Genomic DNA, 19,659 nt, shown 5'->3' on the forward strand with positions numbered 1-19,659 from the left:
CAGGATGAAAGGGATTAAAATGCTTCTGCCCAAACTTCACCTGCTTTGATCTCTGTTGGCAATTTACTTGCTTTAGTTCTCCCTGGGGTTTGTCAGACTGGCCCTGCTCTGGCTCTTTTTGTGGTCTGGCCAGCCTGTGATCTGCTTCTGTTTGGTGTGCATGTGTTATCTGTGCAGTGCTCTGTGTGGATCAGGAAAGTCCATGTCAGCTGGTGTGTTTATTTCCAGGAGATGGAGTGGGTGGATGGGGTGAAGGAATGTTTGTGCTCCTGCCATGAAGGGAGCAGTGACCCCAAATTAAAGAAGAGCAAGAGGAGGACCTGCAGCCATTCCAGCTGTAAGGTCAGTTGAAGGGGCTGAGCACTGGGATGGTGTGGGAAAGGAACAGTTGTACTGAGTATCCCATTGTTTGGTGTCTGTTCTGATAATCCACCCAGGCTTGTTCTTCCTGTCTCCAGACTGTAATGTATTAAAACTAGGGCTGTTGATTACTTAAAGTTAACTCATGTGATTAACAAAAAAATTAATCGCAATTAAAAACATTAATCATGATTAATCACACTGTTAAACAATAGAATACCAATTGAAATTTATTAAATATTTTTGTATGTTTTTCTACATTTTCAAGTATATCTAATTCAGTTACAACACAGAATACAAAATGTACAGTGCTCACTTTATATTTTTATTACAAATATTTTCACTGTAAAAATGAACAGGAGAAATAGTATTTTTCAATTCACCTCATAAAGTACTGTAGTGCAATCTCTTTATCACGAACGTGCAACTTACAAATGTAGGTTTTTTTGTTGCATAACTGCACTCAAAACCAAAAAAAAATGTAAAACTTTAGAGTGTACATGTCCACTCAGTCCTACTTCTTGTTCAGCCAATCGCTAAGAGAAACAAGTTTGTTTACATTTACGGGAGATAATGCTGCTCACTTCTTAATTACAATGTCACCTGAAAGTGAGAACAGGCGTTCGCATGGCACTGTTGTAGCTGACGTTGCAAGATCTTTACGTGCCGGATGCGCTAAATATTCATATGCCTGTTCATGCTTCAGCCATCGTTCCAGAGGACATTCTTCCATGCTGATGATGCTTGTTTAAAAAAAAAAAAAAAAAAAAGCGTTAATTAAATTTGTGACTGAACTCCTTGGGGGAGAATTGTATGTCTCCTGCTCTGTTTTACCCGCATTCTGCCATATATTTCATGTTATAGCAGTCTTGGATGATGACCCAGCACATGTTCGTTTTAAGAACACTTTCACTGCAAATTTGACAAAATGAAAAGAAGATACCAATGTGAAATTTCTAAAGATAGCTACAGCACTCAATCCAAGATTTAAGAACCTGAATTGCCTTCCAAAATCTGAGAGGGATGAGGTGTGGAGCATGCTTTCAGAATTCTTAAAAGAGCAACACTCTGATGCAGAAACTACAGAACCCAAACCACCAAAAAAGAAAATCAACCTTCTGCTGGTGGCATCTGACTCCTGATGATGAAAATGAACATGCATCAGTCCGCACTGCTTTGGATTATGGAGCATAGCTGTCATCAGCATGGACGCATGTCCTCTGGAATGGTGGTTGAAGCATCAAGGAACATACGAATTTTTAGCGCATCTGGCATGTAAATACCTTGTGACGCAAGCTACAACAGTGCAATGTGAATGCCTGTTCTCACTTTCAGGTGACATTGTAATTAAGAAGCAGGCAGCATTATTTCCCATAAATGTAAACAAACTTGTTTGAGAGATTGGCTGAACAAGAAGTAGGACTGCATGGACTTGTAGGCTATAAAGTTTTACATTATTTTATTTTTGAATGTAGGGTTTTTATGTACATAATTCTACATTTGTAAGTTCAACTTTCATGATAGAGATTGCACTACAGTACTTGTATTAGGTGAATTGAAAAACACTTGTTTTTTTACAGTGCAAATATTTGTAATAAAAATAAATACAAAATGAGAATACACACTTTGTATTCTGTGTTGTAATTAAAATCAATATATTTGAAAATGTAGAAAACATCCAAAAATATTGAAATAAATGGTATTCTATTGTTTAACAGCGCGATTAATCGCAATTAATTTTTTTAATCACTTGACAGTCCTAATTAAAACAAAAATCCAAAGGGGAACCACCAAAATAAGCACCTCCCTCTTATGAGCTCTAATTGTGCTAACCTTTCTCTTCCCATACACCTTCCATTCCCTTTTACTATCCTTCTTTGCCATGTTAAATAATTGAGATTTTTGTGCTCTTCCAGAACAGAGGTAAGACTCTGTGTGGAGGAAGCTTGCTTAGACACTATGTAAGCTGAACCTTTATCTGCTCATGGATATAGAAGTTTGGTTTCCTAAAGACAAAGTACATAAACCACCAAGTTGAAGGCTGAGTTTGGACGGGGGGATAGTGAGGGTTCTAGGAAAATGCAGTCTAAATGAATTTATTCTAAGAATAGGTGCACAACTGGTTGAAACACTGTACTCAAGGAGTAGTTATCAGTGGCTTGCTGTCAAACTGGGAGAGTGTATCTATCAGGGTCTCTTAGAGGTCAGTCCTCGGTCTGGTACTATTTAATATTTTCATTAATGACTTGGATAATGGAGTGGAGAGTATGCTTATCAAATTTGCAGATGACATGAAGCTGGGAGAGTTGCAAGTACTTGGGAGGAGAGGACTAGATTTCAACAGGATCTTGACAGATTGGAGAACTATTCTGAAATCAAGATGAAATTAAAAAAAGACTAGTGCAAAGTACTACTGTTAGGAAGCAAAAGTCAAACACAGATACAAAATGGGGAATAACTGGGAGGCAGTAGTACTGCTGAAAAGGATCTGAGGGTTATAGTGGCTCACAAAGTGACTATGAATCAACAATGTGATGCAGTTGCTAATATCATTCTGGGGTATATTAACAGGAGTGTCATATGCAAGACATGGGAGGTAATTGTTCCATTCTACTCAGTATTGGGGAGGCCAATACTGGGACCAGTTCTGGGACCACACTTAGCATGTGAACAAATTGGAGAGAGTCCAGAAGAGAGCAAAAAAAAGAAAAAAAAATTTAGAAAATTTGACCTGTGAGGAAAGGTTTAAAAAAAACAGGTCATGTTTAGTGTTAAGAAAAGAAGATTGGAGACCTGAGAACAGTCTTCAAATATGTTAAGGGCTATTGTAAAGAGGATGGTAATCAGTTGTTCTTCCTGTCCATTAAAGATAGGACAAGAAGTAATTGGCTTAATCTGCAACAAGGGAGATTTAGGTTAGATGTTAGGAAAAACTTTTATTGATAAGGGGAGTTAAGATCTGAAATAGGCTTCCAAGGGAGGCTGTGGAACCCCATCATGTAGGTTTTTAAGACTATGTGTCAGGGATGGTCTAAGTTTACTTTGTCCTACCTCAGCTCAGGGGGCTGGACTTCTTGAGGGCCCTTTCAGCTCCATTGTTTCTATGATTCTACACGAGCTGTGGTGCTACGGGTTGGTCAGATACACTGAGAGTCTGTTTGTAATCTGTGAAGTTCTTCTGATCTGCAGGTGTGTGATAGCAAACCCTATAAAAATAAAGATTCTCAAGAGCTCACTAACAGCCTGACTCAACGAGAGTTAAGCCCTCAGCCTGAAGGGAAGGAGCTTGGGACATGTAAGGAGCCTGCAGAGGAGTCTCTGGAGTACAGGGATGAAGTGGAGAATGGCCAGAGCAGAACAAAAACCATGTCTAGGAAAGCAGACTCCCTGGCTTCAGGTCTGTGAAGGTCATATGCATGGGCAGCTGTCACTGTGTAAATTTTGCAGACAAATTGGGATGGGTCTTGAGTGTCTAAATACAGATTCATTGAGGTTAAAATGAGGATGATTAGAAATAGTTGTTAATTCAGCTCCTTCCATGTGCCTCACTTTGGCTCTAGGTGGCCTAAATACCCAATCTACAAAGTATACCTGCCCCCATGTCAGTCATCTTAGCCCACCTGGACAAAAAACACCCATCAAATCTAAACTATTCTGATGGATTGTTTGTGGAACTCTCCCCTCCATGGGACTGGAGAGCCTTCCTGCCAGCTCCACAAAATTACTAATTTATGTAAGCTCTCCTTGCCAGCACACTTTTCCCTGCAGTTCCATCTATCCAGAGTACTTAGTTATTCTCTCTTTTCTCTTCCCCGGTCCCCGCCTGTGCGATCAAAATACACAGGATGACTGGCAGTGTAAATACACTAAGGGGGCATACCCCTCCTGTCCATAAATGCAGTTGGATTACAACTTGCTGGAGAAGATTCTACGTTTGTGTACCATGGTACCTAGCACATATGGAGATGCCATCTTGTTTTCCATGTTTAAGTATTAAGGGGCAGGCAGCACCTAGTGCACATTGGGATACTAGCATGTGCAACACCTTCTTACAGGCACAGGATATTCAGAGTCTCGCTAGCTGTGATGTACCTCTGCACCCAGCACTCTTACACAGTAACATAATTAGGGAAACTGCACTGGGGAGTGATCTGTGCAAAACACAGCAGAGGTTAAAACCATGTTCTCTGGTTTCTCTTTGTGCTCCAATCTAAAATCTCCATCCTTCAGAAGTTCCTCCTTCTAATCTTGTGGGGTTTCTTGGGCAGGATCTCAACTAGAAGGACAGTTGATCTGCTGCAGAGGTGTCTCTTCTGAAGGAGCATTGCCTAATAGCAGGGTCCTAGAACTGAGCTCTACGGGAAGCCCTCTGTGCTCTGCAAAAGCTGGGGTCACTGCTGTCGTGGACACTGCAAAAGAAAGTCAAACTGGAATTACTGACTCTGGATTTAATATAAAGCTGCCTCAACAGAACGAAAGCAACCCTTCTGGTCTAGGAAGTGATAGTGAGACAAGATTAAACCAGAGATATGGAGGGACTGGAGAGGGTTCCCTGGACCTTGCCAAGCATGTTTTAGGGTCTGATTCAGCTACAAGGACAGGCTGCACGGGAGCTGATCGCTTTCCTGGAAGGAGCTCACAACAGAAGATAGCCCTTCAGTTCAAGTCATCAGTTAAACCTGGACACGCTCCTTCAAAATCAGGAGGAAGAGAAATGGAGAGATTATCTTTCCCTCTGGAAGGAAAAACTGAAGTGAGGAGGAATTGGTTGGGAGCAGTTAGAAAACTCAAGCTGAAGACACTGGAAAAGCATGTCCACTTGCAGGTCCCCAGTGACCATGTACTATCAGAAGCAGATGGTACTGGCTGCAGTGGAGTCTCTCCTTTTGGCCGGGAATCACAGATCAGATTAAAGTCAGATGAAAGTAACTGCTGCTTCAAGGTGCAGCAACAGTTTGAAGAGCTGGAATGTAGAGCAGTTCCTTCCGACATGGGACAAAGGGAGGATGAGCAGCAGCAGAAAATCATGGAAGCCACCGTGTGTGCAAAGAATAGCAAAGTCAGCTCTACTGGGGAGAAGGTTGTTCTCTGGACCAGGTATGTGCTCGTGCATCATATTTTATGTTCCTGTTATACTGTGTCTGCAGTGGCTTATCTCTCAGCTGCTATAATTTCCCTTTTTTCCATCTTGCTGTCTCCCCTGTTCCTGATGTCTTTCCTTGTGTCTTCTCATCTATCTTCCTCTTGCTCTCCCGTCTAGTTTCTTACTAGAGCAGCCCAGAACAGCAGCATAACACTTTTCATCCCAGCTGTTAAACATACTGCCTTGTTTCAGGCAGGTTCTAATAATAAGTCCAATACTTTGGGCTGGGAAAGAAGTGGGTTTTCTCTAGGAGCCCCCCTGCACATGGGCAGCGTGTGAACCTCTGGCTGAGGGAGGCTAGCTCCCAGCCCCGGCTTATTGGGGGGATGGACTCAGAGCCTGGGGGACTACTGGAGCCACAGCTGCATGCAGGGAGCATCACGGCAGGCGGTGGGGTCGTGCCTGGCTGTTTGGGGAGGCAGCGCCTCCCCCTGCCTATGCGACCCGCTGCCTATGCCCCTGCCCTAGAAAGGCTAAGCACATTGTGTGAAGCTGGCCACTAGAGAGAGAGAGAGAGACTTAGGGTGAGAGCCATGAAGATGCCGAAGTCCTAGTTTTAGGCACACCTTATATTCACGAAACTCCTGCTTGGCTGTTGCCTAACTCTTGCACCTAAATTTACTCAGTGCCCAACTTTTTTTTTTTTCTTGGGCCATGTGTGCTACAGCCTCACTCTAGACAGCTGTCTCCTGCATATGCATATACACTACTGCCCTATGATAGGCATCTGGACACACCTGTGTCCCACCTAAGCCTCACCGAGATTCATAAACAAGGAAAGATAGGTGTGTGGCTGCCCAAGTTGTAGGTAGGGGACCCAATCTGGTAGGTCACCTCTGAGCATGCCTACCAGATCCACCCTTTCTGGTGAGTTCATGCAGTATAGCCCTGCGGGGAGGATCTCCCTTGTAATCTTTAGCCTAGGGGCTAGGATACTCGACCACAATGTTATTGATCCTTATTTCAAGGATATGCCCTCCTAAGGGAGAGAAGGAATAGTACCCTAACAACTAGGGTATGGACTATGCTGATGTGGCACTCCCTCGGTCTCTCCTATTGAAGTTCTATGCTAATTAAACAATGGAATACTTAAACTAAGCTAGAGAATGTAAGAGTGACTCCATGGCCAAGGCTAGCACAATTGTGGGAGGTGGAGATCCTTGCTCAAATCCCTTCTCCCTCAGAAGGGGGAGAGGGGGCGTCTCCTACATTTTGGATGAGTACCTTATGCACTAGGCTAAAGATTGCAAGGGTAGTCTTGCCCCTCTCCTCCCCCATCCTCCCCCCCACACACTGGCTCTTTTGTTTCAAATCCTGTACGCAATTTAAGCAGCCAAGCACCAATCTTTCTCCATTGTATGACTCACTAGCAGAGCTAGATGCCTTCTGTGCAGCCCAGACTTGGGTACCTATCTCTGAAAGAGGTCTGGTTCGTATTTCCCAGTGGCTAGATTAGGTGACTCTTGGCCTATTGTGCTGGCTTTGTGAGGTGCAGTCTAAGGCCCACCATAGGTGGCTAACTTGGGCTTTGGGGATTGCAGAGTTGTTCCTGTGACTTTTTTTTCTAGGCACCTAAAAGTTAGACACCGTGATGCTCAGCATTGTAACAACCTAAGTCCCTTTGTGCATCCCACCCTGACTCAGGCCGAAGTGCACTGGTGGGTTTTTTTCATTCTTGAGGTGGCTGTAGGGTCAGTCTCCTGCTCCAAGCTGTGTCCATAACTGTGATGTATTGCTTACAGGGAGGCCGATCGTGTCATTCTTACCACCTGCCAGGAGCGAGGAGCCCACTTGGAAACCTTCAGTGCTATCTCACAGGAACTGGGCAATAAAACTGCTAGTGAGGTAAGTGCTTGTGTGTGAGAGGGGTGCAGATCATTTTGAAAGCTGTTAAGAAGGGGTTTGCAAACTGGGGGGTGGGGGGGTGTCACGAGGTTATGTGGGGTAGGGGTTTGAGCTGTCCGCTCCACCCCCAAAACCCACTTTGCCTCCAGTATTTATAATAGTATTAAATATAAAATAGTCACACTCAGAGGCTTGATGTGTGAAAGGGGTCACTAATACAAAATTTTGAGCACCACTGCTTAGGGTAGTGGCTTTCAAACTGTGGGTTGCGACCCAGGCCAGCAGCGCTGACCAGGCTGTTAAAAGTCCTGTCAGCGGTACTGTCTGGCTAAGACATGCTTGTCCCTACCTGTTCCAACACCGTGCAGTGCCCCAGAAGCGGCCAGCAGCAGGTCCGACTCCTAGGCAGGGTGGCCACGAGGCTCTGTGCACTGGCCTTGCCCCCAGCATTGGCTCTGCACTCCCATTGGCTGGGAAGCTGAGGGGTGGGAGGCAGTGCCTGCGGGCGAGAGGTATTTGCGTGCCTCCACCTAGGAGCGGGATCTGTTGGTGGCCGCTTCTGGGGTGCAGCGCGGTCCGCAGTTCCAGGACAGGTGTGAAACCTGCCTCTGCACTCCAGCTGTGCCACTGACTGGGAGCTGCTGGAGGTAAGCCCTTGCCCCAGACCCCTCATCCCTGGTCCCACCCCAGAGCCCCGACCCCCTCCCATACCGCAAACCCCTCAACCCAGCTCTGTTGGGTTGCGGACATCAACAATTTTGTTCAGCTGGGGAGCCAGAAAAAAAGTTTGAAAACCACTGGCTTAAGGGACTGAGAGATGGTTACTGCATTAGCCTGGGTGCCAAGCATACCTTGTGCCACAAAATGGAAAAAAAAAGTCCACCTGCATAGCTTATCAGTCTGTGCAGAAGAGTGCTGGGACTGTGATTGCACAAGGTTTTGGAATTTAGGATGGTGCATTAGCAGAGTTATGAGCTGTTCAGCGATATCGTGACCCCAGTGGTATTTCCCACCATCATGTACTAGCCTAAACTCTTGAATGTCTAATGTGCCTAAATCCCCTGTAGGTTGATTTTGTAAAGGCTTTGCCTTGAGGAAGCTCTGTGATGTTTCACACTGTTTGCTATTAACACTAGATCAGGGGTTGGCAACCTATGGCATGCATGCCAATTTTTAATGGCACACTGCTGTCCGCCTAACCCGGCAGACAGCAGTGTGCCATTAAAAATCCTGCCCTGCCCGGCCTGCTCTTCTCTGCCCACCGCTCTCTCCTTGCAGGACAGGCAAGCTTCCCCCAGTGTGCTGGGTTCCTGCCCCTTCTCCTCTCCCTCCCTGTGGCCGATTAGCTGATGGCCCTTGCTACAGAGGGGAGAGGGGAAAGTGGAGCTGAAGCATGCTCTCTGCTCCAGGGACCTTGGAGAAAGGGGGTGGAATCGGCATATTCCCTCCAGCCTCCTGCTGTGCAGGGGGCTGGGAGCACCCGCATGACCCCAGCCCTCTGCCCTGACCCCTGAACCCCCCCACAACCCCAGCCCTGACTCTGGCACAACCCCCCACATCCCCAGCCCCCTGCCCTGACTCTTACACCCCCCACATCCCCACCCCTCGCACCAAATGGGAGCTCCTGCACACCCACACCCCACACACATTCCCACCTGCACCCCTCGCACCAAATGGGAGCTGCCTAGGTAAGCGCTCCACACCCAAACTTCCTGCCCCAACCCTGAGCCCCCTCCTTCATTCTAGCTCTAAGCCAGACCCTTCACTCCCAGGCCTGTTCTCAGTGCAGAGATAGGAAGAGAATGGCTAGAACCAGGGAGAAGGTAGGTACCTACTTTATGTGGACAGGGCCGGGACCCTGACTGGACGGAACCCCAGACTGGCAGTAGGCTGAGCTGCTCAGCCCACTGCTTGTCTGGGGTCCCGGCCACCGGCCCTGCTCAGCCCACTGCTGGTCTGGGGTTCTGGCTGCTGGGGTGCTGGCCACAGGCCCCGCTCAGCCCGGTGCTGGCCTAGGTGAATGGAACCCCAGGCCGGTAGCGTAAGATCAGCATTTTAATTTAATTTTACATGAAGCTTGTTAAACATTTTGAAAACCTTGTTTACATATGACAACAGTTTAGTTATATAATATATAGATTTATAGAGAGAGACCTTCTAAAAAACGTTAAAATGTATTATTGGCATGCAAAACCTTAAAGTGAATAAATGAAGACTTGGCATACCATTTCTAAAAGGTTGCTGACCCCTGCACTAGATAATTAGCTCAACTCTGTAACTTAACTGCTTTTGTGTCCAGTATTTTTAAAATGGTTCCTGGGTACTACTTTTCTTTCTCCTGTGATGGGATTGGAGTGTGTTAAATGCTTCTGCTTTCACAGTAATTTCCAATCTTAGTGCTATGTATGGGTGGGACCTACAAGCTGCCCCACTGTGCATGAGCCATTTAATCTCAAGTCTCTCTCCATAATCAGGTGTCCCACCGCTTCAGGGAATTGATGAGGCTCTTCCATACATCCTATGATGGAAGTTCTGAGGATGAGGAAGACGCAACAAGCACCAGCAATACTGACCAGCTGTCAGATAAGGATCTGCTCCTCTCTGAAGAAGAACAGGATGACTAAACACCTTTGTGCTGGTGGACTAACTAGTACATCACAAATGTAGGTACTAGCCCGTTTGCTGCTAGAGGGAAGCTCTGGTGGAGGCAGGAATATTTGCACAGGACTGTAACTTAAAATGGCACCTTAATATTTTGGATAATCTTGCTACATGTATAACCAACTAAATTCATTCTACAGGAGCACAGGTCTAATGTTTGATACACAATTAATAGGATAATGTTACCCTGGCAGCTTTTCATTCCGCAAATGTGATCTGCATGACTAAAACTTAAAAAGATTCCACTGGGGCAAGGCCTTGCCTCTCTGTGTAACAAAGATTTAAATTGAACATCCTCATGATTTATTGCAGATACAGCAATAAAAAACTTGTAATTACTGTATCATAAGATGTGTCCTGTTAGATGAAGTAAATGCTTTCCCACATTCAAATTTTGTAAATTTCATTACTGTCCCCTTTTTATATCTGGAAAGGCTATAAGCTGAAATGATCCATGTTTATTGTTCAGTCTCATTCTAAAGCATAATTCTGTTGTGATAAATAATGGACAATGCTGATGTAAACTGGTAAGTCTCATACTTGAATTACAGAGGTCTAAAGCCACCCTCTCTATGTAACAGATGCAGCACAACTGTCACTTAATTTGCAGTAACATTTTATTCTTTAAAAAGCCAGTGCCCTAGTTCAACATTTAAAAAAAAAAAATCAAAGTTTATCTTCTTCCTAAAGTGATAAGCGGTAGAGTTAATCTGAGTCTGCTTCCTCTTCAGATTCATCAAACTCCGAGCTTGTTTTATAGCATTGGGACAGCGTTCTTAGCTCATGTAGGGCCTCCTGAAAATCATAAAGTTCAACGCCTGCAGAGAAGAAGCTAGCCCAGCGCTGTACATCCACTCGATGCAGCTCCTTATATAAACTGTTGAGAGCACTGTACAGAGCAGGTGATGACTGCAGTGCTGTTAGGACAGGGATGCTTTCGACTGCTGTGGAAAAAACATCTCCCCTGAAACATCTCACATTCAGAGTATGTCACCATGTTCCCTTCCCATTCTACTTTTAAAATAAGTGTTCTACCAGGGAAAGGGGTCTTGAGAGCGCTTGTAGGACAGTGCCATTGGCATGCACTGGCCCTACTCCAACAGCTAGAAAAGGGCTAGCTTTAGAGGGAGGTATTCAAAAGCTGGCACCTTAAGTTCAAGCTTTTTTTTTTTTTAAAAGTTAACCCCTTCCTCACATACAGGGGTATGAGAAAGGATCTTACCTGTTGAGCACCTAGGAAGCTTGTCCAGGAGGAAACCTTGCTTGTTTAGAAGAGCAGAGAAAAATTGGGGGTATGGGGGTAACACTTTACATGGGCCCTGAAGCAAATATGAGGTGCTGCCAAGGAAAAAGGAGAAAGAATTATCCAAAATTCACTATAGAAATTTCATAATTAGCAATCAGGGACCCCATCCCCCAAGCAGGCTAGTCAGAGCATATCACCGACCTGAATGTCCCTGGGCACCGAGCACGTAAGTAGCTTCCTAGAACCTCCTCCCCAGTTTCACAAACATGTAGGGCAGACTTGGGTTGTGACCCTGGAGGAAGATTACTACGAAGAAAAACAAGTAAATGCATATTGTAGGAGTGCCTGAACTAAAATGCTGGTAACTGTGTGGCTGAGCCACAGGGGCCCAGGAATGGTTCTACCCTGATCTAAAACCAGCCACACGTACTAGAACAATGTAATTCTTAGTAACAAGAGATTCTTCCTTATTGATGCCAGCCTGTCAAGTGATAACCTGACAAGCAAAGCAGGCCTTCCACATATCCTAAAGGTTACTTGCTTCAGCTCTTTTGGACCAGTAAGAATTTAAAGGCCAGAGTCCCTCCCTTAAGAAGCCCCTATTGTCAGAGATCACCATGGATAGGGGCCAGCTCTGAAAGACAGGTATTTGATCTAGCTGTTTCTTACCTGATAAGATTTTCTTTGCCAATTCCTCTCAGCACAACAGACTGAGCAAAACAGCAGCTGTCCTTTTGCTCCCCACACGAAGACAATGGTGTCCATGGCACTGCAAGCTGGTAGCTGCACAAAGCATCTGGGAGAGACTGACCATATGCCATAGGAAAGGGTACAGCAGCCCCTGCAGCCACAACCTGAGAGAGAACAGGCCAATAGAAATGTCTGTAATAATCTGATCTCAGCTTTTTCTGGAGATCATGGGGACTCCTGCAAGAGATCTGTATCCAAAACTACCAGCAGACAATGCAGCATGTTATATAACATCTACATACACAGAGGCTCAATTTATAGGCAAGAGGAAAGATTCTGCCAGTGAGAGTTGTGGGAACAATGCTCAACAGAAGACATGCATGAAACAGAATAGCTACAGTAACACATTCAGCATATTACTTCTACCTTACACTATTCAGCCCCTCCAGCTTCACTGTGGCCACTAATGATTTCCTTTAGAAGAACGCTACCTTTCTCCCAGAGCTGTTAAATGCATCTGCAAGCTGTACCATGGAGAACTGGGAAGAATGGAGCCTGTATGGAGCACTGAGGGTATCCAATGCTGTTGCCAAGATTGCACTGCTGTGATAGTTTAGAGAGGCCTACAGAAGAACAATTGAACCACAGCAAAGTTAGAGGAGGAAAAGGTCATTTAAGATTGAATTTCAGACACTTCCATTCCTTAACTAAACCAACTAAAAGCAGTTTCTCTTTGGAATGACCAAGGCAGAGCAGAACAGCCCTAAGGATACAAACTGTTACAGTTTAAAGCCCGAGTGACTTGACATTCATGCAGTAGAAATCTTAATAAAAAAACTGCTATTGTTGATTATCTCATTAGTAATTTTTCAAATGACAGAATAGTGTTATGGTCATCCCATATGTTCTGCTGTGCATTCCCAGTTGAGGGGCTCAGGTCACTGAGACCCAGTCCTGAAATCTACAAAGTTTTGAGCTTTCTGCACTTCAACTAGCATTGTAAAAAGCTGATTAAATCAGAAGGGAATGAGCCAGTGTCTGCCTGCAATTACAATGCTGCACCAATTTAGATTTCCTGTACAGTCACCCATATGCATTACCTCCAGCCTTGGACTGAACCAGTTAAACAAGAGTTGAGACTGCAAACTGAATTCAATCATGTGAATGAATCCATCTTAGTCCTGTAACTAGAGCCCTGCAAATCTGTGGATATCTGCTTTATATCCACAGACCATACTTGATCAGCTGTGTATACAAATTTTGTATCCAGGCGGGCTCTACCTACAACACAAGGTAAGTGTGTGAGACAATTCAGGAACCTGCAATTATTACAACTAATGTAAAGGGCCATAACCCAGAGTTAAAATGGAGAGTGCAGTAAATGGCATCAAAGGTAATTGGAATGTAGGCTCATGTGTGAGCAGAAAACACCTGGTAAATACTTCAGGCCTGTGAGTAATCAAAGGGTTATTAAATAGATCGCCAAGGTCACTGGACAGACCAGAACTAAGGGGTTGTAGGTTTAAAATTGAGGAAATATACAGAGATGGAGTTACATAATCAACTTCAAAATTAGGGATAGGATTAGGCAGGTCTGGAGAGACAAACTATTATTTAGAACTTCCCCCTATATAGAACATGAGCTTTATTTTTTAGCATGGGAGGATTTAGCCCTTCTGGCACAAAGTTCTGACTCTATACACTAGTGTGGTCAGGCCTTTCCAGACAGAAAATGTTCCCAAAAGCTTCCAGTCTGCGTGCCCAGTCAGTGACCGTGTATACTCACATCATAATGTACATATGGGAGTGTAACAGGGGCTTCTGGTTTGAGTCCCAGACTTCCATTGAGTGACAGTGGGCAAAAGAGTGAGCTGTGAGTGGAGAGATGGACAATTCCCAGGACTGTGTTCATCAGCCTGTAAAAATCCTTCCAGGACACCTGCGGACAAAAGATGTCAAAAAATCCACACAGCTCTGCTTGGCACTTAAACAATTTAGCAATTAAACATGATGCCCCCAAATTAATCTGCCCTGGCCTTAGGCTCCTTTGGAAGTAAAAGTGCTACGTGAGGCACAAAGAAGGGCAGCTACTGTTGCAGTACTCACTGCACGAAGACACTCTTTTGCTCTATCTTCTTCCTTCTCAATATCTGTTTTATAGGAAGCAGCCTGAGTCAGAACGTGTGCACTAATTTCAGGAGATCAGGCACACTCTTTTTCCACTGCATACTTACCCCAACATTATGAATGACTGGAGTCAGTCCCCATGTCAGGATTCCTCTCCCTGAATACTCATCATGGAGCAGTTCTGTCACCTTAGCTCCAACTCCAGAAAATCCATTGTTCAAGTCGCACAGAATCTGAAAACCCTACACCAAAAGGGACAAATAGTGTTTGAATTTCTACCAAAAGTTCAATTGGCAGAGTTCCCTAAACAGGTCAGGTAAATGTAGCCCCATGTACCTGCAGATAATCACACTCTTCCACGTAGAAGTGCAATCTATCTTCCAGCTCCTCTAGGTAAGTGGAGTTGTGCAGGAGGCTTTCACCTTGTCCAAAGGCTTCAAGTTGACTGGACTCCCTAAAAGAAGGACAAGGTGAGCATTTAACTCCACTCCCTCTTTTTGTGTCTTTCAGCAAGTATCCAGTTAGGCTGATCCCTAAATTGCAGTCAGCAGCCATGCCCCTTTGTGAAGCTACCACTTTGCCTCAGTTTGCATTTGAAGTAAAATAAACATACCCATCATAGTTGTACTGATGTATCATGAAGATGCTTCTGGGATGCAGATGCACGCGGAGGTAATCAGACCAAACCTGCACGCTGCCTTCCAACTGGTGACCCTTCTGGGAAACAAGCAGCTGTTTAGGGAGCTGAGATACATCTGCAAAAAGAACATTTACAGATAAAGGTTCACCTTCCAACACTTAGCTTCTAATAACCCAGACAATGGGATCACAAGGCTCTCTGCTAAAGTGTTTTTGATTTTAAGCCAAGGCCCTAGTACTTTACACACAATTCTCTTGGTAACCTAGTCCCACACTTATTTCCTGTGCCCTTCACACCATGGCATTATCCCAAACCCCTGCCTCTGTCACAGATTCATAGCAACAGGAATAGCATTATTATAAAACTATTACCTGTGTGTAAAATTATACTTTGTGCTAAATAGAGTGCTTTAGAGCTGAATACCAGCATACAAAACCAATCAATGGAGGAAAGCAGCCACAGGAGGGAGTATGATGAATTTGGACTTAAAATAGGAGGAGAGATTAATAAGACTGGGACTTCTCAGCTTGAAAGAGAGACTATTAATGGGGGATATGATAGAGGTCTATAAAATCATGACAGGTGTGGAGAAAGTAAAAAGTGTTATTTACTCCTCATAACACAAGAACTAGGGGGTCACCAAATGAAATTAAAAGGCAACAGGTTTAAAATCAAACAAAAGGAAGTACTACTACTCACAACGCACTGTCAACCATGGAACTCTTTGCTAGAGGCTGTTGTGAAGGCCAAGACTATAACTGGGTTAAAAAAAAACCTAGATAAATTCATGGAGGATAAGTCCATCAATGGTGGTTAGCCTTAGTTTTGCCAGAAGCAGGGAGTGGGCAACAAGGGATGGCTCACTTGATGATTACCTGTTCTGTTCATTCCCTCTTAAGCACCTGGCATTGGCTACTGTCAGAAGACAAGATACTGGGCTAGATGGACCTTTGGTCTGACCTAGAATGGACATACTTATGTTCTCTAAGCTCATGATTGACTGCAATGAAGTCCCTTCCCCATTTCACTCGCTTTACAATTCTCCATTCCTGTGATCTTTCACCTAAACAGACATATAGGCACCGAAGACTTACATACCTTTACTGAGAGGAAGAGCTCTGGGACCGAAGTCTCCATCAGAGGATATGCCTCCCTGCAACAAAAAGCTCCGGAGACAGGTTTTATTATGGCATTGCCTCACTTGTAAATGGATAACAGGGCAATATAGTGGGAAGGGGCTGGGAACATTGTTCTACATCTGTGCTTCTATGGTACACTGTACATTCATAAAGTCTTATTTATTTCTCTAATGATTTTATCCTGAACGACCCCAAAGTGGTTCACACAAACAGCAGTACTGTGATGCATGCTGCAAGGCACTAGGGGAGGAGTGCAATCTTAATCAAGGACACTAATGGTAGATCTTCAGCCTGAATTTGTAAAACACAAGCTACAGAGATGTGTTATTTGGACAACATTTCATCCATTTCTTTCACATCAAAACAGAAGACCTTTGATTTGCACAGACAGCTGAACATTAGAGAGAAGACCCTTTCACAACTCTTGAACCCTCTTAAAAAAAAAAACCACTGTTGGTGCAATGCTAATGGCTGCCTTTGGTCCACTTACAGTTATACTTTTCTCACAGTTTGTGCAAGAACAGCTTTCCCTCCTATACCTATCACCAATAATAAATCCAGAATCTACATTTGTGTGTACTGGCCTCCCTCTGATAGTCTTGCCTTTACTGCAGCTTCTCAGTCTCTCTGCCCTTGAGCATTGTCACTGGAGACATGGAGAAGTCAGCTGCTCTGCTGGTATTATGTTCAGAAAGGCCTTAGGAAGGTTTAAGGGGGAAATAATTCCAACCACATGTTCTTTTACAAAAAAGCAAGCAGGAAGATCAACAGGATCTGGGCAAGTGTGTACATGGTGTAGAGGAAGTAGAAAGGTCTAGACCAGAGGCGGGCCAACTTTTTGGTCTGAGGGCCACACTGGGTTTCCAAAATTGTACAGAGGGCTGGTTAGGGGAGGCTGTGTCTCCCCAAACAGCCAGGTGTGGCCTGGCCCCCCACCTCCTATCTGACCCCCCCGCTTCTCGCCCTCTGACAGCTCCCCCAGGACTCCTCCCTGCTCCCTGATGGCCCCTCCTCCTGACTCCTGCCCCATCCACCACCCCCTGCTCCCTTTCCCCTGACTACCCCCTGCCGCCCCATCCAACCCCTCCTCTCATTCTGACTGCCCCCCCCAGACTCCTGCCCCATCCAACCCCCCTGTTCCCCAACCCCTATCGACACCCCTGACCACACCCCTAAACTCCCCTGCCCTCTATCCACTCCCCCCGCCCCCTTACCACACGGCCTGGAGCACCAGTGGCTGGCGGCGCTGCAGCCGCACTGCCCAGAGCGGCGGGTCAGGCCGCGGCTCTGCAACTGGGCTGCCCGGTTGCCCAGAGTGTGGCGCGGTGCATTGAGGCTGTGGGGGAGGGGGAACAGCAGGGAGGAGCCGAGGGCTGGGCCACGTGGGCCGTCGTTTGCCCACCTCTGGTCTAGACACCAAAACCTACAAACAAGAAAAGCAACTATATCTAACAAAGCTTGTTGTCAAGACCAAAACTCTGTTAATTTAGCATCTCTGGTTCTAGGATACAAATCAAACCCATTCAGTATCTACACCTTGAGTTCTGGCTTCTCACCTCCAGTTTGCTGAGGTCTTGTAGAAAAAGATTCTTTGCAGGAGGATCTTCTTGATGAGTCGACAGACTACCCGGCCTGAAAAATAAATCCCCTCATTATTTGTACTACAGGAGCACAAGGAGCCTCAGAGAGCAAGATCGCACTGGGCATGTAGCAAGACAGTCCCCCCCCCGAAGAGCTTACAGTCTAGTACAGGGGTGAGCAAACTACGGCCCGTCAGGGCTTTGGATCTGGGCCATGGATTTTCCACCCCCACTCTGCTCCAGGAAGCAGCCAGCGCCATGTCCCAGTAGCCCCTGGGGGACAGGGAGCAGAGGGCTCCATGTGCTGCTCTTGCCTGTGGGTACCTCCCCTGAAGCTCCCATTGGTGAGGAACGGGGAACCGCGGCCAATGGGAGCTTCAGGGGCCGTACCCACAGGCATGCAGAGCCCTCTGCACCCTCCCCCCCCGGGGTGGCAGGGACATGGTGCCAGCTGCCTCCCCGAAAGGCACAGGGCCAGGGCAGGCAGGGAGCCTGCCCTGACCCTGCTGTGCGCCGCTGCCACCTCGGAGCAGCTCCAGGTAAAAGTCGCTGGGCCAGAGCCCACAACCCAAACCTCTCCTGCACCCCACCCCACACTGTTGCAGCAGAGTAACCTCTCCAGCTAAGAGGATGAAAGAAATAGTAACACTCACCAAGCTACCGAGGTGTCTCTTTTCATGTCCCCATATAAACATCCCTCTTCTTTCAGAGAGTTGAGGCTTCCTGCACAAGAGAACAGGTCACAGGGTTTGCAGTACTTGGGGCTAAAGACAGTAAGAAAGCCCACCGTATTCTCCAGCCCAGATGAACCCCGCCCCCAAGAGGTTTGCCCGACTAGGCATCACGAGCCTGCACAGGCAGGGGGTGAAGCGCCGCTTCTAGCGCCACAGCAGGGCCGGGGCAGAGTCAGCCACGCACGAGCTGGTGGGATGCCCGCCCCACTGGGCGCAGTCCTCGCCCGGCAGCTCCCCGGACCCTTGGCAGGAGGGCCGCACGCACGCCGCCAGCGAACAGCCCCCCGCCCACCTTTCAAGTCCATCAGGACGAGGCGCGGCGCGTAGGTCTCCGGCCGGCCGAGGGTCCGCCCAGCGCGGTACAGCACATCGGGGCAGATCTCGCGCCCCGCCGCCTCCGAGTCACGGCACCACGCAGCATCCTGCGGCGGAGAGAGACGGTCGGTGCGAGCAGGAGGCCGCGCCCCGGCCCCAGGGAGTTGCCAGTCCCCGGCACGCCCCGCACAGCGGCCTCCCGCCGGCCGGAGGGGCCAGGCGAGCAGGCGTCGAGATCAGATGGCCCGGGCAGGCAACGCGAGGCCGGGGAGCGCGTTTGGGCGGGGATTCGGCCGGCGGGCGCGGCGGGGGAGCGGGATGCCGACAAGGCGGGCCGGGCCCGCGCCGGGGAAGGCGGCTCGGGGGGTCCGAGGCAGGCCGGGGCGGGGGCCGGGCCCGCGCCGGGGAAGGCGGCTCGGGGGGTCCGAGGCAGGCCGGGGCGGGGGCCGGGCCCGCGCCGGGGAAGGCGGCTCGGGGGGTCCGAGGCAGGCCGGGGCGGGGGCCGGGCCCGCGCCGGGGAAGGCGGCTCGGGGGGTCCGAGGCAGGCCGGGGCGGGGGCCGGGCCCGCGCCGGGGAAGGCGGCTCGGGGGGTCCGAGGCAGGCCGGGGCGGGGGCGGGGGCCGGGGCGTGGGGGGGGGGGGCCGGGGCGTGGGGGGGGCCGAGACAGGCCCGGGCCGGGGCCGGGGCCGGGGCGTGGGGGGGGGTCCGAGGCAGGCCGGGGCGGGGGCCGGGGCCGGGGCGTGGGGGGGGCCGAGACAGGCCGGGGCGGGGGCCGAGGCCGGGGCGTGGGGGGGGCCGAGACAGGCCCGGGCCGGGGCGTAGGGGCGGCTCGAGACAGGACCAGGAGGCTCCACACCTGCAGGTTCCACCAGTGCGCGCCCACGAACCCCGCGTAACTGCCCAGCTGCAGCGTCACCGCCGGCCGCGGGGTCCTGCCCGCCTCGAACATACTTCAACCGCCAGCCCCGGGACGGCCTGGAGGCGGGGCTTTGACTACTGACTTGGTCCCATTGGCTGAAGTACTTGTCATTTGAGAGAGTTTCACCAATCCACAACTAATGCCGCAAAATGTAGGCGGGCCATCTCCTGATTGGAAGCGGCGCAGCAGCGACCGGGTCATGTAACCTAGCAACACAGTCACGTGCGACTTCGCCGGCTGTCAATCTTCGCGCCGGTTGC

General features: G+C 48.0%; 2 protein-coding genes across 14 annotated transcripts in view; one reads left to right on the forward strand and one right to left on the reverse strand.

Moving 5' to 3' along the window:
- The window catches only part of LOC125625852 (GON-4-like protein), a 58,666-nt gene extending 48,265 nt beyond the window's left edge, over positions 1 to 10,401 (forward strand). For 4 of the 6 annotated variants that reach the window (XM_075122911.1, XM_075122908.1, XM_048828397.2 and 1 more), the window contains 5 exons: positions 229 to 342; positions 3,550 to 3,757; positions 4,629 to 5,457; positions 7,246 to 7,348; positions 9,823 to 10,401. In XM_075122911.1, coding sequence (XP_074979012.1) covers positions 229 to 342; positions 3,550 to 3,757; positions 4,629 to 5,457; positions 7,246 to 7,348; positions 9,823 to 9,972 — 1,404 coding nt within the window. In that variant the 3' untranslated portion in view covers positions 9,973 to 10,401. Of the gene's footprint in view, positions 1 to 228; positions 343 to 3,549; positions 3,758 to 4,628; positions 5,458 to 7,245; positions 7,349 to 9,822 lie in introns of those variants that run through there. The other 2 variants (XM_075122910.1, XM_075122912.1) reach the window with 2 other exon arrangements.
- MSTO1 (misato mitochondrial distribution and morphology regulator 1) lies at positions 906 to 19,621 on the reverse strand. Of its 8 annotated transcripts, none has more exons than XM_075122915.1 (15): positions 19,337 to 19,621; positions 18,458 to 18,587; positions 18,085 to 18,154; positions 17,408 to 17,483; positions 17,066 to 17,274; positions 15,811 to 15,878; positions 14,686 to 14,827; positions 14,409 to 14,526; positions 14,180 to 14,314; positions 13,732 to 13,884; positions 12,437 to 12,568; positions 11,925 to 12,109; positions 11,457 to 11,561; positions 11,232 to 11,347; positions 906 to 1,103 (listed from the first exon to the last, which is right to left on the reverse strand). In XM_075122915.1, exons 1-15 carry the CDS (start codon positions 19,427 to 19,429, stop codon positions 1,063 to 1,065), a joined length of 1,773 nt encoding a protein of 590 aa, XP_074979016.1. In that variant the 5' UTR covers positions 19,430 to 19,621; the 3' UTR covers positions 906 to 1,062. The 8 variants fall into 8 exon arrangements, with proteins under 8 accessions (XP_074979016.1, XP_074979015.1, XP_074979014.1 ...); XM_075122914.1 differs by lacking the exon at positions 906 to 1,103 and adding an exon at positions 10,609 to 10,950 and having other exon boundaries at positions 19,337 to 19,619; XM_075122913.1 differs by lacking the exon at positions 906 to 1,103 and adding an exon at positions 10,609 to 10,953 and having other exon boundaries at positions 19,337 to 19,614.
- Positions 19,622 to 19,659: the final 38 nt, after the last annotated feature.

Source organism: Caretta caretta, chromosome 24, assembly GCF_965140235.1.
Source record: "Caretta caretta isolate rCarCar2 chromosome 24, rCarCar1.hap1, whole genome shotgun sequence".
NCBI lineage: Eukaryota > Metazoa > Chordata > Testudines > Cheloniidae > Caretta > Caretta caretta.

Bases quoted from the DNA above. Each gene is read 5' to 3' on its own strand.
- MSTO1 (XM_075122913.1), bottom strand. From the start codon at position 19,429: ATGTTCGAGGCGGGCAGGACCCCGCGGCCGGCGGTGACGCTGCAGCTG. The intron at 14,527-14,685 runs GTATGTTTATTT...TCCTTCTTTTAG, and splicing joins CATCAGTACAACTATGATGG to GGAGTCCAGTCAACTTGAAG. The intron at 10,954-11,231 runs GTAAGATCCTTT...TTTTTTCCACAG, and splicing joins GCTTCCTAGGTGCTCAACAG to CAGTCGAAAGCATCCCTGTC.